At 39.9% G+C, this 16,772-nt stretch overlaps 1 protein-coding gene across 2 annotated transcripts in view; it reads left to right on the top strand.

Annotated features, from left to right (window-relative positions):
- USP14 (ubiquitin specific peptidase 14) overlaps nt 1-16,772 on the top strand; it is a 1,988,776-nt gene that overhangs the window by 1,657,705 nt on the left and 314,299 nt on the right. For both annotated transcript variants that reach the window (XM_044065241.1, XM_044065240.1), the window contains exon 13: nt 13,961-14,092. In XM_044065241.1, the coding sequence (XP_043921176.1) occupies nt 13,961-14,092 (132 nt within the window). The remainder of the gene's footprint in view (nt 1-13,960; nt 14,093-16,772) is intronic.

Here is a 16,772-nt window from a genome sequence, read left to right as displayed (position 1 = left end):
GTGCAATGGAGCAAATTTTTTCTGGGTATCCGTGTGTTATATTAGATGATATTCTAATAGGAGCTAATGGTGAAGCAGAGCACGATGGAAACCTTAAGAAAGTTCTGGAAAGAGTACGTGTAGTGAATCTTAATCTGAATCCCCAGAAGTATAAGTTCAGGCTATTTATGTTGGTCATTTGCTTACCCAGTTCAGGCTTACGACCGGATCCTTCAAAGCAAACAGCATTCCTTGAGATGCCAGCTCCAGGCAATGTTGAAGCCCTACAACATTTTCTTGGTATGTTTAATTATTTAGGCAAGTTCATTACAGATTTGAGACAACTTAAGCACCGCTAAGACAGCTGACACACAAAGATGTATCTTGGTCCTGGTTAGAACACCAGAGAGCATTTGATGTCCTGAAACAGGGAATTGCCAGTGCACCAACCCTCAGATACTATGATGTTCACAAACCAGTTACTCTTTCTTGTGATGCTTTGAAATTTGGTCTTGGTGCAGTCATTTTTCAAGAGTTTAGACCAGTAGCCTCTGCATCCAGAACACTAACTCAAACTGAAATGCACTATGCACAGATAAAGAACTCCTGGCAGCAGTTTGCATGTTTGAAGTTCCATGGTTATATTTGTGGTAGACCTGTCCAGATTGAAACAGATCACCAACCTCTAGTCACTGTTTTGAGAAAGCCTATGCATACAGCTCCAGCCAGGTCGCAACACATAATGCTCAAATTGCAAAGGTATAGTTTCAATCTTGTCTACACAAAAGGCAGACTTTATCTTTTCTGATACACTATCCAGATCACCCAAAAATACAGCTGAACAGCAAGAAAATGAGAAACTTGATTTTGAAGTCATAGAAGTGTGAAATATTTCTCCCAGACATCTTGATGAGCTTAGAAGTCATACAGCCTCAGATCCAGTTCTTCAGAAGCTCAACCACTTTATCAGTCAAGTAAAAATCAATGTCATGAACGGAACGTGAGAGCCTGTAAACCTTTTTAGTTACCAAATCTCAATGGTGTCACCAAAGGAGTATCAGCAGCAAAATAGCATGTAAGCAGCAAAATAGAAGTCCATAGCTAGGCAAATTTCATTTCTAAAATCCAACACAGTATCAACGATTGTAGTAGGAACGTTCTTTATTCACACAAAGCAGACTCAGTAAGCGCTTTCACCATACACGGCTTCCTCAGACTGTAACAAACCTTCTAACACCACAGTCACTTAAATACAATTACACAGATCTAAACAATCATTCAATCACCATGTAGTAAAATTATTTAAAGAGACCATGAATCCTATCTAACATTCTTGCTTGATTAAAATTACTCTGCATATCCATGCACGATCATTTAAAAACACTTGCAAATATAAAAAATAAAAAATATATACATATATATATGTTTATGAAATCATTAATAAATTGATATATTCTTATTGCAAACCACAAACATAAAAACATGAATTGGTGTCAACGCCTATTTAATCTCCTTTTCTTCAGCATGGGATGGATACTAACCTTGTCATTAAGACCAGGATGAGATTCCGCTCTACATCGCAGAATCCACCTTAGTTCCATTTCCAGCGTATAATTCTCAACGTCCCCCCCTCTGATGTTACTTTGGATATATTGTATTACAAGGAACGTGAACGTATGTTGCTCAGTGGTGGACATCTGATGTCTCGCTAATGCATTATTAGGGTCCTTCACCCTCATTTTATAACAGTGCTCCCTAATTCTCTCTCTCAATTGCCTGTTGGTTTTACCAATGTAAAACGCAGTACAGGCGGAGCAAAGTGCAAGGTAAACAACATTCTTAGACTTACAATTTGTCCCTGTCATAAAGGTAAATATCTGCCCTGTAATGGGTTGCTGAAAGCTGATACTGTCATTAATAAATCCACATTGGTTGCAACTACCACAGGCACTAGTATTAGACCCCAAATTGGAGTATTTGGTACCACTCTTATGACAAAGAATCTCTTTAAGGTTCCTCTTGTTTTTATACATATACTTTGGTCTTGAACCTACCAATTCCCTAATTTCATTATCAACACATAATACTGCCCAATGTTTCTCAATAATATCCTTCACATTATAGACATCTTGGGTGTAAAAAACAGGTAAACTAACACTAGTATCCCTATTCCTATGCATATACCCATTTCTTTCAACCTCATTGCTCCAGCTATTATCTGAAAAATATGGTCGGGCTGTAGTAGCCCTTAGTCGTTTGGTTTCTTTAATAACTCTGTCTACTTCAACACCATTATATGATCGGGCTATTAACCTGTTTCTCATACTCGAAATCTCTTCATAATAACCCTCATCTATAGGATTGAGGCGAGAGGCTCTCATGGCTTGACCTCTCATTACGTTATTAAAAACGTGTAGGGGATGCATACTTGTTCTATGCAGTAAGGTGTTCTTGTAACAGCTCTTCTTATGGACAGCTGTATTCAACATACCATTCTGTAATCTTATTAGATCTACATCCAGGAATGACACTCTATCCCTGGAATACGTCATAGTAAATTTCAAGAAACGAGTTGTGTTGTTCATGAAAGCTGCAAATTCTAATAATTTTGCTTCAGTCCCCTCCCATATTAAAAAGAGGTCATCCACGAATCTCTTATAGAATCTTACATTCTGTTTGCATAACATATTAGATAGCAGTACTTCCCTTTCCCAAAAAGCCATAACTAGGTTAGCGTAGCTATTGGCACAAGATGTGCCCATAGCTACGCCATCCCTTTGTAAATATAACTCATCAGCAAATAAGAAAATATTATTTTCCAATATAACTTCAAGAAACAGCGCCAATAATTCAATCACATGAGTTTCCATACTGGAATATTTCCTCAAATAACTTTGCACATATTCAACACCACAGTCATTAGGAATGACCGTGAAAAGACTGGTCACATCAAATGTGACCAAATAATAATCACTATTCTCATCCAATTTGCTGACATACTCATACAAACTAACAAGAAATTCTTTACTGTCTCTCAAAATAACATCATTCGAGTCTATAACTGATCTTAAATGTTTTTCCACATATAGTGAAAATGGTTGCGTCAACCAACCCTCTCCCGAAACAATGGGCCTCATAGAAGGTTTCACCAAGCTCTTGTGGACCTTGGGGAGGCCTTTCAATACAGGTATTAAGGGGTCATTCACCCTTAAGAACTTAGATAGATTTTTGTCTATAATTCCACTCTTAAATAGATCATCAATAGTGTCATATACACGAAACACTTTCAACCTTACTTGCTCCATATTCAATTTACTATAAAAGGAGGTGTCACTCAACATCAGGCGTACAGTATCCCTATATGTCACAGCATCCATAATCACAATCGGACCTCCCTTATCTGCAGGAGCAATGATTATGGAATCATCATTTCTTAGGCTATCTAATGCTTGCCTTTGGGTAAAGGTCATGTTGTACTTGCCTTTCCTATTTCTACCATATCTATCACTATTACTATAGTATTCATATAAATCATGTTCCACTAGCCTCCCATATGTTTCCAATACAGGGTGTAATACTGGAACATATGTACTGGTAGGTTTGAAAGTATTCACACTAGAACTAGTATCACCCGAGTTCCCAATCTGTAATTTTAACTGAATATTTCTAACGAACATCTTAATGTCAATCAATGTATCAGTGATATCACTCCTCTTAGTAGGAATGAATGTCAAACCCTTGTTCAGTACAGTTTCTTCATCTAAGCTCAGTACCCTACTAGACAAGTTAATTATAATTGATTCCCCTTCCTGCTCCACATCTTCTTTATGGTTGGACCTACTGACTCTGTGTCCATAACCTTTCGTTTTTGACGGCCCCTGCTCATGGAGCGTGTCCTCCCCTTGAATCGGGGTGACTGTATCGGGAAAGGGGTATCCCTGTTGTTAACATCATCAATGTTTCTGTGTTCTATAATTTTCCTCCTTACCACAGGTTGATTGACATTATTTATTTGAACAGTACACGCATCCTGTTTATTACTAGTTGTTGACATTCCATTCACACTGCTATCACTACTAGTTTTCTTATTAATAGTAACAACAGACGGATATAAATTCACACACTCAGAATTATCTGAAACAAGAGTATTATTCTCATTGTCCATCAATTCACTATTAGCAATCCCAGTACAACCCGGTTTGCTTTGTGTAACATAGGCAGAGTCATTACTATGATTTGCATGCTCAGTTATATTAGAGACAATATTCGACTCATTGGTTCCACTGGCCTGAACCTTCTTATCAGTCTTACTATGCATAGTCCTCGGCCAAACAAAAATTTGGCCATTAGTAAAGTCATAAGTGTCCCTCTCAATCTTTTGTTTCTTTTGGTCTAAAAGTCTTTTCTCAAACAGTAAGACATTGTCCATTAATCTATCAACTCCTAGCGTCGCCCTAGCCGAGGTGAACTTCCGAGTGATAGATTCGTACATATTCGTCACATCTTCACGTAATGCCAACTCCTCAGGTAGATGATACTCTATTAATAACTTCATATAACTGAAGCTCAATTCCATATTGAGCTTCTGCCATTTAAGTAAAAGATCTGGAAAATTGTTACCTGAGCTGGGCATTTTCAACACTCTCAGTCCCCTGGGGATGATGCGTTTCTTCAGGCACGCCTTGAAATGGTGCCGTTGTAGCTGCAACCTCTTCAACTTAACGAAATTCGTCTCCAACAATTCTAATTGTTCAGCTAACTCCATTAATTCCTCCGCGTTATCCACTTCGGACCCACGCGTAGCATCTGGTTCAAATAGCAACAGAAAATTATCACTTCCAGCAACACACTCTGCGAATCTATCCAACTTCCTTTTTCCGGTATTGTTAGCGTCAGGGACATACGCTAACTCTATTTCGTCTCCACCAACAGTACAGGCCATATCTTTAGCGTATAAATAAGGCACAGTGCATGTAATGAAAAAGAGTAAGTATACGCCGAAGCAGCACGTTCCAATAACAATAAATAAAGTAAAAATCAATGTCATGAACGAAGAGAGCCTGTAAACCTTTTAGTTACCAAATCTCAATGGTGTCACCAAAGGTATCAGCAGCAAAATAGCATGTAAGCAAAATAGAAGTCCATAGCTAGGCAAATTTCATTTCTAAAATCCAACACAGTATCAACGATTGTAGTAGGAACGTTCTTTATTCACACAAAGCAGACTCAGTAAGCTTTCACCATACGGCTTCCTCAGACTGTAACAAACCTTCTAACACCACAGTCACTTAAATACAATTACACAGATCTAAACAATCATTCAATCACCATGTAGTAAAATTATTTAAAGAGACCATGAATCCTATCTAACATTCTTGCTTGATTAAAATTACTCTGCATATCCATGCACGATCATTTAAAAACACTTGCAAATATAAAAAATAAAAAATATATACATATATATATGTTTATGAAATCATTAATAAATTGATATATTCTTATTGCAAACCACAAACATAAAAACATGAATTGGTGTCAACGCCTATTTAATCTCCTTTTCTTCAGCATGGGATGGATACTAACCTTGTCATTAAGACCAGGATGAGATTCCGCTCTACATCGCAGAATCCACCTTAGTTCCATTTCCAGCGTATAATTCTCAATGTCAGATGTCCACCACTGAACAACATACGTTCACGTTCCTTGTAATACAATATATCCAAAGTAACATCAGAGGGGGGGACGTTGAGAATTATATATATGTATATATTTTTTATTTTTTATATTTGCAAGTATTTTTAAATGATCGTGCATGGATATGCAGAGTAATTTTAATCAAGCAAGAATGTTAGATAGGATTCATGGTCTCTTTAAATAATTTTACTACATGGTGATTGAATGATTGTTTAGATCTGTGTAATTGTATTTAAGTGACTGTGGTGTTAGAAGGTTTGTTACAGTCTGAGGAAGCCGTGTATGGTGAAAGCGCTTACTGAGTCTGCTTTGTGTGAATAAAGAACGTTCCTACTACAATCGTTGATACTGTGTTGGATTTTAGAAATGAAATTTGCCTAGCTATGGACTTCTATTTTGCTGCTTACATGCTATTTTGCTGCTGATACTCCTTTGGTGACACCATTGAGATTTGGTAACTAAAAAGGTTTACAGGCTCTCACGTTCCGTTCATGACATTGATTTTTACTTTATTTATTGTTATTGGAACGTGCTGCTTCGGCGTATACTTACTCTTTTTCATTACTTTATCAGTCAAGGATGGCCGTCAAAGCAATCTTGTTTGCTAGTAGAAGTGCAACCATATTTTCCTTACAGAGATGAGAATTTCTTTGACAATGGTATCATCATAAAAGGTTCAAAAGTAATTGTTTCAATGTCCTTGCAACAAGAATGTATTACCATCTTGCATCATGGCCACCCTGGATCCGATTATACCAAAAGAACTGTGAGAGGCCTAGTATTTTGGCCTTCTATGTCACAGGACATTGCGAGAGTACTTTTGTCTTGTTCTGTATGTAATAGTACTAAGCCACATCAACAGAAAGAACCACTTCAACTAAACCAGATTCCTGAACTACTTTGGTTGGCAGTAGCTACAGACATTTTCGAGTGGAATGGTCAACATTAGTTGGTGTTAGTAGACTCTCATTCCAGTTGGTTTGAGATTGACCTACTTCCTAACATAGCATCCGATACTGTCATTGCTAACATGAAGTGTAATTTTTCAGTCAGTTGTAGTCCGCACAAAGTTAATTCTGACAACGGTACACAGTTTATAAGCCAGCAGTTCAAAAGATTTGCTGTTGAGTGGAATTTTACGTATGTCATGAGTAGGCCTGAGTAGCCACAGTCAAATGGTTTAGCAGAATGTGCAGTTCAAAGTGTGAAACATTTACTAGAGAAGTCGAAACAAGACAATAGTAATGTTTTCTTGAATCTCAGAAATGTTCCTTGTGATGAGCATCTTGGTTCACCTGCACAGAGACTTTTTTCGAGACAAACCAGAACCACACTACCAATTAGTAGTACATTATTTGGTTCCATGTGTTAAGAACAAGAGATCAGTGAAAGCCCTTCTTTTAATGAAGCGCTTAGCCCAGTGGTCCTATTATGACAGGTCCAACAAACCACTCAATCCATTGCGAGAAGGGGAGATAGTAAGGATGCAAATGTCCAAAGGTTTTGATCGGATTGGAGTCATGAAGAGTGTATGCCCAGAGCCGAGATTGTACATTGTGGGATCACAAGGAGCAGAGTTTAGGCAGACTTGGAAACATTTGTTCCCTGTGTCTGAGCCTGTATTGCAGTATTGTACTTGCGTCTGAGACTCTGTGTCTGAGTGTACACCTAGGTCACAGAATGAGGTCATATATCAGATGTACAGGTGATATAAAAAGTGTACACACCCCTGTTAAAATGCCAGGTTTTTGTGATATAAAAAAATGAGACCACAATAAATCATTTCAAAACTTTTCCCACCTATATGTGACCTATAACCTGTACAGTTCAATTGAAAAACAAATCTGTTAGGGGAAGTGATATAAAAAATAAAAAAATGTACAATAAGCTGGTTGCATAAGTGTGCACACCCTTAAATTAATACTCTGTTGAATCACCTTTTGATTTAATTACAGCATTCAGTCTTCTTGGGTGGGAGTCTATCAGCATGGCATATCTTTTTGGCAATATTTGCCCACTCTTCCTTGCAAAATGCGCTCCAAATCTGTCAGATTGCAAGGGCATCTCTTGTGCACAGCCCTCTTCAGGTCACCCACAGATTTTTTATTGGGTTTAGGTCTGGGCTGTGGCTGGGCCATTCCAAAACTTTAATTTTCTTCTGGTGAAGCCATTCTTTTGTTGAGTTAGATGTATGCTTGGGGTCATTGTCATATTGAAAGGTGAAATTCCTCTTCCTCTTCATCTTCAGCTTTCTAGCAGATGCCTGAAGGTTTTGGGCCAAAAGTAACTGGTATTTGGAACTGTTCATTATTCCTTCCACGTTGACTAAAAGCCCCAGTTCCAGCTGAAGAAAAACAACCCCAAAGCTTGATACTGCCACCACCATGCTTCACCATGGAGATTGTGTTCATTTGGTGATGCGAAGTGTTGTTTTTGTGCCGAACGTACCTTTTAGAATTGTGGCCAAAAAGTTCAACCTTGGTCTCATCAGACCATAACACATTTTCCCACATGCTTTTGGGAGACTTGATGTATCGTTTTGCAAATTTTAGCCGGGCCTGGATGTTTTTCTGTGTGAGAAAAGGTTTCCGTCTTGCAACCCTTACCCCATAGTCCAGACATATGGAGAATGCAGGAGATTGTACTTGCCAGAAATTCCTGCAGCTCCTTCAGTGTTGCTGTAGGTCTCTTGGCAGCCTTCCTGACCAGTTTCTGTCTTGTCTTTTCATCAGTTTTGGAGAGAGGTCCTCTTCTTTGCAACCTCACTGTTGTCCCATATTTTCTCCACTTTTTGATGACTGCTGTGTTCCATGGTATATCCACTGCTGTGGAAATTTTTTGTACCCTTCTCCTGACTGATACCTTTCAACAATGAGATCCTTTGATGCTTTGTAAGCTCTTTGTGAACCATGGCTTTTGCTGTAGCAGGCAACTGAGTAAATATCAGGAAAATCCTACTAGGACAGCTGAACTTTATTTGGGGTTAATTAGAGTATCTCTAATTGATGGCAGGTATGTACCCAAGAAGACTGAATGCTGTAATTAAATCAAAAGGTGCTTCAACAAAGTATTAGTTTAAGGGTGTGCACACTTATGCAACCAGTTTACTGTACGTTTTTTATTTTTTATATTTTTCCCTAACAGGTTTGTTTGTTTTTCAATTGACTTATACAGGTTATAGGTCACATTAAAGGTTGGGAAAGTTTTGAAATGATTTATTGTGGATTAATTTTTTATATCACAAAAACCTGGCATTTTAATAGGGGTGTGTACACTTTTTATTTCCACTGTATGTAATGTCAAGGTTTTTTGGGGGGTTTGGTATCCTAGATGGATGTCAGGTTAACCTCTGCAGGATAACCTACATAAGTATTGCAGTGCTGCAAATGTGATTAGTAGGATATCTGTTATGATGAGGTCTTATACATCTGTACTTTTTTTTGAGAACTGTTTCACATTCTTAGTGGTAATGGGGAAAGTTGTGTTTGGTATTCACATGTTATGCTAATTAGATATCCAGATTTTAGTTGGTGTACCTACTTTTCAAGGGCATATGCTCCTGTTTTCAGTGCCTGCAGATTGAGAGGTATGCTGTAATGATGTGCTTGTTCATACAATAACAGCTAGTCGTCTGCTAGAGTGCTGCATGGCAGACTTTTTTTTTTTTAATTTGAAGCGTGTTTTTTGTATGTAGGGTTTTGATGTGTCTTTGGGTGGGGGATACTATTAAATTAGCTTTTAAGCTTCTCTATATATAGTCATGGAGATGGTGGTAGTAATTTCTTCACTTTCCGTAATTTCTTAGTTTTTCATATTTGTTTAGCTAAATTTGTTCCTGTGGTAAGGCTCAATTTGCAGTGAGCATGCAGGGGTAAGCAACTGACTTACGAATAGCAGTGAACTTACTTGGCCACTGAGGATGCACAAGCCAGTGCATTTCTTTGTGCCGGTCCCAAGCCCAGATAAATGGAGAGGGTTGTGTCAGGAAGGGCATCTGGTGTAAAACTTGGCCAAATTATTTATGCAGACATCAGTAAATATTTACATACCGGATCGGTCGCGGCCCGGGTTAACAACAACCGCCACCAGTACTGTTAGCCAACAGAGTGCTGGCGGAAATTGGACTACTGTTGGACGAAGGAGGGAAGGAGGTGGAAGGCATGGCCGAAGTCAGGAAGAGAGGAGAAAGGCTAGGACTGGTAGTGAGGGTCGGAACTTTGAATGTTGACAGTATGACTGGTATAGGGAAAGAGCTAGCCAATATGATGGACAGAAAGAAGGTTGGTATATTGTGTGTGCAAGAGACCAGATGGAAGTGGAGTAAGGCTAGGTGTATCGGAAGTGGGTTCATATTGTTTTATCATGGTGTGGATCGGAGGAGAAATGGCGTAGGAGTTATCCTGAAGGAACAGTATGCTAAGAGTGTTTTGGAGGTGAAAAGAGTGTCTGTTAGAGTGATGTTTATGAAGCTGGAAATTGATGGTGTAATGATGAATATTGTTGGTGCATATGCTCCACAAGTTGGGTGTGCAATGGACGAGAAAGAAAAATTTTGGAGTGAGTTGGATGAAGTCGTGATGACTGTACCCAAGCGTGAGAGAGTGGTGATTGGTGCAGATTTCAATGGGCATGTCGGTGAAGAGAACAGAGGGGATGAGGAAGTGATGGGGTAGGTACGGTGTTAAAGGAATGCAGAATTTCAGATGGTAGTGGACTTTGCAAAAAGGATGGCCATGGCTGTGGTGAATACGTATTTTAACAAGAGGGAAGAGCATAGGGTGACATACAACAGTGGAGAAAGATGCACACAGGTGGATAATATCTCATGTAGCAGGGCCAGTTTGAAGGAGATTGTAGACTGTAAAGTGGTGACCGGGGAAAGTGTAGTTAGGCAGCATAGGATGGTGGTTTGTAAGATGATAGTGATCAAGAAGAGGAGGCGGAGTGTGAGGGCAGCACCAAGGATCAAATGGTGGAAATTGTAAAAGGATAATTGTGAGGTGGAGTTCAGGGACAAGTTAAGACGGGCACTGGGTGACAGTGAAGAGTTAGCAAATAGCTGGGTAACTACAACAGAGCTAGTAAGGGAGACTGCTAGAAAGGTGCTTGCTGTAACATGTGGACAGAGGAAGGATGACAAGGAGACGTGGTGGAATGAGGAAGTACAGGAGAGTATACAGAGAGAGAGGTTGGCAAAGAAGAAGTGAGATTGTCAGAGAGATGAAGAAAGTAGGCGGGAGTATAAGGAGATGAGGTGCATGGCAGAGAGAGAGGTGGCAAAGGCTAAAGATAAGGCATATGAAGAGTTGTATGAAAGGTTGGACACTAAGGAGGGATAAAAGGACCTGTACCGATTGGCTAGACAAGAGGGACCGAGCTAGGAAAGATGTGCAGCAGGTAAAGGTGATAAAGGATAATAAGGGAAACATACTTACAAGCAAGGAGAGTGTGTTGAACAGATGGAAAGAGTACTTTGAGGGGTTGATGAATGAAGAGAATGAGAGGGAGAGAAGATTGGATGATGTGGGGATAGTGAATCATGAAGTGCAATGGATTAGCAAGGAGGAAGTAAGGATAGCTATGAAGAGGATGAAGAATGGAAAGGCTGTTGGTCCAGATGACATGCCTGTGGAAGCATGGAGGCGTTTAGGTGAAATGGCAGTGGAGTTTTAACCAGATTGTTTAATGAAATTTTGGAAAGTGAGAGGATGCCTGAGGAATGGAGAAAAGTGTTTTGGTACCGATTTTTAAGAATAAGGGTGATGTGCAGAGCTGTAGTAACTACAGAGGGATTAAACTGATCAGTCACAGCATGAAGTTATAGGCAAGAGTAGTGGAAGCTAGATTAAGAAGGGACGTGATGATTAGTGATCAACAGTATGGTTTCATGCCAGGAAAGTGCACTACAGATGCCATGTTTGCTCCGAGAGTGCTGATTGAGAAGTACAGAGAAGGTCAGAAGGAGTTGCATTGTGTTTTTGTAGACTTAGAGAAAGCATATGACAGGGTGCCTACAGAGGAGTTGTGGTATTGTATGAGGATGTCGGGAGTGTCAAAGAAGTATGTAAGAGTGGTACAGGATATGTACGAGGGTAGTGTGACAGTGGTGAGGTCTGTGGTGGGAGTGATGGATGCGTTTAAGGTGGAGGTGGGATTACATCAAGGATCAGCTCTGAGCCCTTTCTTATTTGCAATGGTGAAGGACAGGTTGACAGATGAGATCAGACTGGAGTCACCGTGGACTATGTTGTTTTCAGATGACATTGTGATCTGTAGTGAAAGTAGGGAACAGGTGGAGGAGACCCTGGAGAGATTGAGATATGCTCTAGAGAGAAGAGGAATGAAGGTCAGCAGGACTAAGACAGAATATATGTGTGTGAATGAGAGGGAGGATAGAGGAATGGTGAGGATGCAAGGAGTAGAGGTGGCGAAGGTGGATGAGTTTAAATACTTGGGATCAATAGTTCAGAGTAATTGTGAGGAAGAGAGGTGAAGATGAGAGTACAGGCAGGATGGAGTGGGTGGAGAAGAGTGTCAGGAGTGATTTGTGACAGACGAGTATGAGTAAGAGTGAAAAGGAAGGTCTACAAGAGGGTAGTGAGACCAGCTATGTCATATGGGTTGGAGACAGTGGCATTGACAAAAAGGCAGGAGTTAGAGCTGGATGTGGCAGAGTTAAAGATGTTAAGATTTGCACTGGGTATGACGAGGGTGGGCAGGATTAGGAATAAGTATATTAAAGGGTCAGCCCATGTTGGAAGATTTGGAGACAAAGCCAGAGAGGCAAGATTATGTTGGTTTGGACATGTGCTGAGGAGGAATGCTGAGTATATTGGGAAAAGGATGCTAAGAGGATGAAGCTACCAGGTAACAGGAAAAGAGGAAGGCCTAAGATAAGGTTTATGGATGTGGTGAGAGAGGACATGCAGGTGGTTGGTGTGACAGAGCAAGATGCAGAGGACAAGAAGAAATGGAAACACATGATCCGCTGTCGTGAACCCTAACGGGAACATCTGAAAGATGATGATGATGAGTGAACTTACTTTTGTGTAATACGTATCACATTGATAATTGATTTTCCTAAATAGCTCTTAACTAAACCTCTTATGTGATCTACAGAGGATTGGCAAACCATACTCTCTAAAGTTAATGATTACTGTCAACACAAGTTTAAAATATTCTCTTACTACAGGGAAGCATCAAAATTAACCTGTGCATCTAATTTAGGGAAAATGTGTCCAAATACTGGAATTGTTTCAGTTAAGTGGATTTTAAGAGGGGTTATCTGTGCTGGCTATGGAAAATTCAGTACGTATGTGGTCTTGTCAAGATGTTCCATAATGTATTTTGAGTTTAACCTGCAAGTATTAACATGTTCCTGGTTTATTAATAACCCTATTAATCTCGGATTATATGTTTATTTCACTTTAAAACAACCTGGTAATGTTTACTGGTCCAAGGACCCTTTTCATGTATGACCTGTGCCACAACGGCAGTAATCTAAACAGTGGTTGGCATTACACCAAAAGGTACAGAATATAATAGCAATGCAGTATAATAGTTTGGTAAAGTTTGTGCAACATTTCAGCAGAGTACTGAATGGTGGAGTATACATGAATGTATGATGTAGTTTCAGCACAATTATACAATTAGATGTGTTAAGTAACAGACCTAATGCAATAAATTAGCACATGTAGAGATTCTGTGCAAATTTACAAAACGTGCGCTCTTGCTGTGTATCTTAGTTAATGGCCTTTTGCATAGGTTGAGTTAATCCTTAGTCGTAAAAAAAAGAAGCAAACAGTATACAATAGAATTACTGAGCAGACCCAGTTATCCTAATATAAAGAGATAGTGGCCAGAGCAAGGGGAAGAGTGAATAGGCAGGAAGAAGAGTTGAGAGAAAATCTACATTAATTGCGTTACTGGTGTAGAGTCATGCAGTGCATTAGGCCAATGAACAGAAGTATTGTGACAGATGGAATGCATGCTATGCAGGTTGTACTGTGTTTTTGATTTTTGCTGTCCAAGTGATTGTCAATAGGTTGTTGATCGAGAACAGTCAAGAAAATGTGTTTAAAATTTAGACTGCGGCCTGACTGGGTGCTGTTATGTGGCTGTGACAGCCTTGTGTTCAGTAATCACTGCTGATGCCAATGAAAAACTGTTTTATCATGGTGCTGATAATTCCTCTAAACTAAATTCCGAAGTAGTAGTTGATGATATATGTACTCTGAAGAACAGATCATGATCATTTTTTTAACTTCTTATCTCTACCTTCTATTAGGATGTGAAGTTTCCTCTAATGCTGGATGTGTATGAACTTTGTACATCAGAACTTCAAGAAAAAATGGTGCCATACAGGTCAAAATTTAAGAAAGCTGAAGATAAAAAGGTTGCTGATCTTCAAGATAATAAAGTGAGTTGATGTTCCAAAAATGATTGGATAGAAAGTGCAGTATAACACCATGTGCATTTATATTTGAATGTTTGATTTGATAATGGTTGATGGCAAGAGGCAAAAAAAAAAAATAATAAAACAGAAGTCCAGCCTTACAGTATACATTGTCTGCAGCAAGTCACAGAACTAATGGAAGACCTTAGTTTGTGTAGCTGTGTGCAACTTGTTCTAAGCTGTCCTCAGAATGTCCCTGACATATTCTTCTTGTCCAACTTTAATCTGTGCCTGTCCTACGATGGGCATGATAAGTAGACATATGCATATTATTAGGATTTTATAAGACTTCTCATGCCCGACTGTTTCTGGGTTTAAGAGCTGTAAGCACTTATACGTACCAGTTTTCTATATTCCAATCACTTTGGAGCAGTAATTTCAACCTGATGTTTTCCAAGTGAAAAGTCTTGCCCTTCAGTCTGCACAAGATTTCCATTATGTGGAGCCCACTATTATATGATACACATGTATCAGAGGGAGAATAAATCCTCAAAAAAGTGTTTGGTTGTCTGAGTTCAGTCTGACCAACAACATTAGGACTGACAGTCTCACAATTGTTTTTATGACTTACCCCAGGGTAATTAAAGTCTTGGAGTTAGGTTAATTAATGGCTGTATAGGGACAAAGTATGTTTGCCCTGTCTAAAAATTCAGGTAGTGCTGGTTTACTTAATTGGGTTCATCCAACTCCAGGTTTGCTGAGGTAATGCTTGATTAGATAAAACTATAGCCTTAAACATTAAGGTACATACTTAAATGAGAGGAGAACTCCATCTATGCAGTCTGCACATGCCATATCTTCCTAACTCTTGTCAGCACCTCTTTGTGATTTAAGACCTCTGATTTGTTTGTTAGTAGTTGCTTCCTGCATTTCATTGATTAGAAACAGCACCACCAGATAAAGTTGTTTTATTCAGTCTACTTTGATAATAATGCTTGAGTTTCTGAACTGGCAGCTAGGGAGCTCTTCAGTTTCTCCAGATGTTTTTTGGCTCAGTGACTTGGACATGCAAAATGAACTGTCTGAAAAAACAAATCTTCCATCAAAATAGTATAGTTTCATTAGTACTAGTAATGAAGCTCTCTAATAATTCCACTTTTGTAGATGAGCATAACTTTATCATAGCAAGTAAATACATAGTTACATTTAGGTTCATAGGTTCATAGGTTTATACTAGGCTATCTGCCCTAAGGCATTTATAAGCCTAGCCCAAATTTTTGTGCCTTACGCCACCCCTTATATGAAAAAATACTGTGCCCATTAGTTTGTTGTGCCTCTGTCCAGCAGTGACACAGAGATGATTCCCGGGGTAAACCTACGATCTCCCATCCACAGGTCTAGATTTCTCTTGAACAGAGTCAGCAAGGTGCTCTGCCTCACATGGACCGGGATTTTATTCCACAGCATAGGGAGTCTCTGAGTGATAAATCTATCCCTCCAGCACGTCCTATTTATATCCGTGCTAAGGTTTAAGTCGCTTGCTCTAGTGGTTTTGTTGGATTTGGATTTTTTGAGGTGGAGCATGTCCATTAATTCCGGGTTGGACATGGCCTTGTATGTCAGGCACATGTCACCTCTGAGCAGACGGTATGCGACTGAATAGAGCTGGAGTTTCTTCAATCTGGCAGCATATGACAGATTTTGGAGTCCCTTTATCCTTTTGGTGAGGAACTTTGGGGTCTCTCCAATTGCTGCAGATGTCGGGTGAGATACATCCCGAATGGGGCATTGTACTCGATCATTGGTCTGATAAGTGAAGAGTACAGGGGAACAATGACCTCACTAGATCTGGATGTGAATCCCTTCATGATCAGGTGGGCAATGTAGAAGGTCATTCTAACCACTTTAGCAACGTGGGTGTCAAAAGAAAGGCCACTGTCAACCTGGGTCCCCAGGTCCCTGATAACCTCTTCTGTGCTTAGTGGATTGCCACCTATATGGTTGCTTGGGGTTACCTTGTTTTTCCCGAAGGGTATAACTATACATTTTTTGGCGTTTAACTTCAGGCCATGGCTCTGGCACCAGCTATCTGTTTCCGTGAGTCCCTTCTGAAGGATATCCGTGTCCGATGCACTTTCCACTATGGCGCCCAGTTTGCAGTCGTCTGCAAACTTTGTCAGCCAAAGTCCTCCCATGTTGGCCTGTACTTCTGAGAAGTAGATGCCAAACAATAGGGGACCAAGGACCAAGCCCTGTGGGCACCACTTGTGACCGGCTTGGAGTCTGACATAGCGCCAGCAACTCTAACCCTGTGGGTTCTGTCCTTAAGCCAGTTTGCAACTCATCTTGTGACATATGGGTTTACATTTAAGCTGGTAAGTTTTTCTACAATACCCGAGTGGGGTATTGTGTCGAAAGCCTTTGCAAGGTCAAGGTAGGCTGTATGGACTGCCTTTCCCTCATCAATGGCCTTGGTGACTGTTTCGAAGAAGTCGACCAAGTTCAAAAGGCATGATCTTCCCTTGACAAAGCCAAACTGGGTCCCCTATATCTTTGTTTATGAGCTCCATTATGATCCTCTCCATAGCTTTGCAGACTAGACTTGTTAAGCTTATGGGGCGGTAATTACCAGGGTCCGTAGAGGCGCCTTTGTGGAGTGGGACCACAGTTGCCGCACGCCACTCCTTGGGCACGATCCTGTGGT

The sequence above is a fragment of the Protopterus annectens genome, chromosome 3.part0 (assembly GCF_019279795.1).
Source record: "Protopterus annectens isolate FY-2018-M chromosome 3.part0, PAN1.0, whole genome shotgun sequence".
Lineage (NCBI taxonomy): Eukaryota > Metazoa > Chordata > Ceratodontiformes > Protopteridae > Protopterus > Protopterus annectens.
The sequence above is the reverse complement of the archived record's forward strand: the minus strand, read 5'-3'. Positions and strand labels throughout refer to the sequence as shown.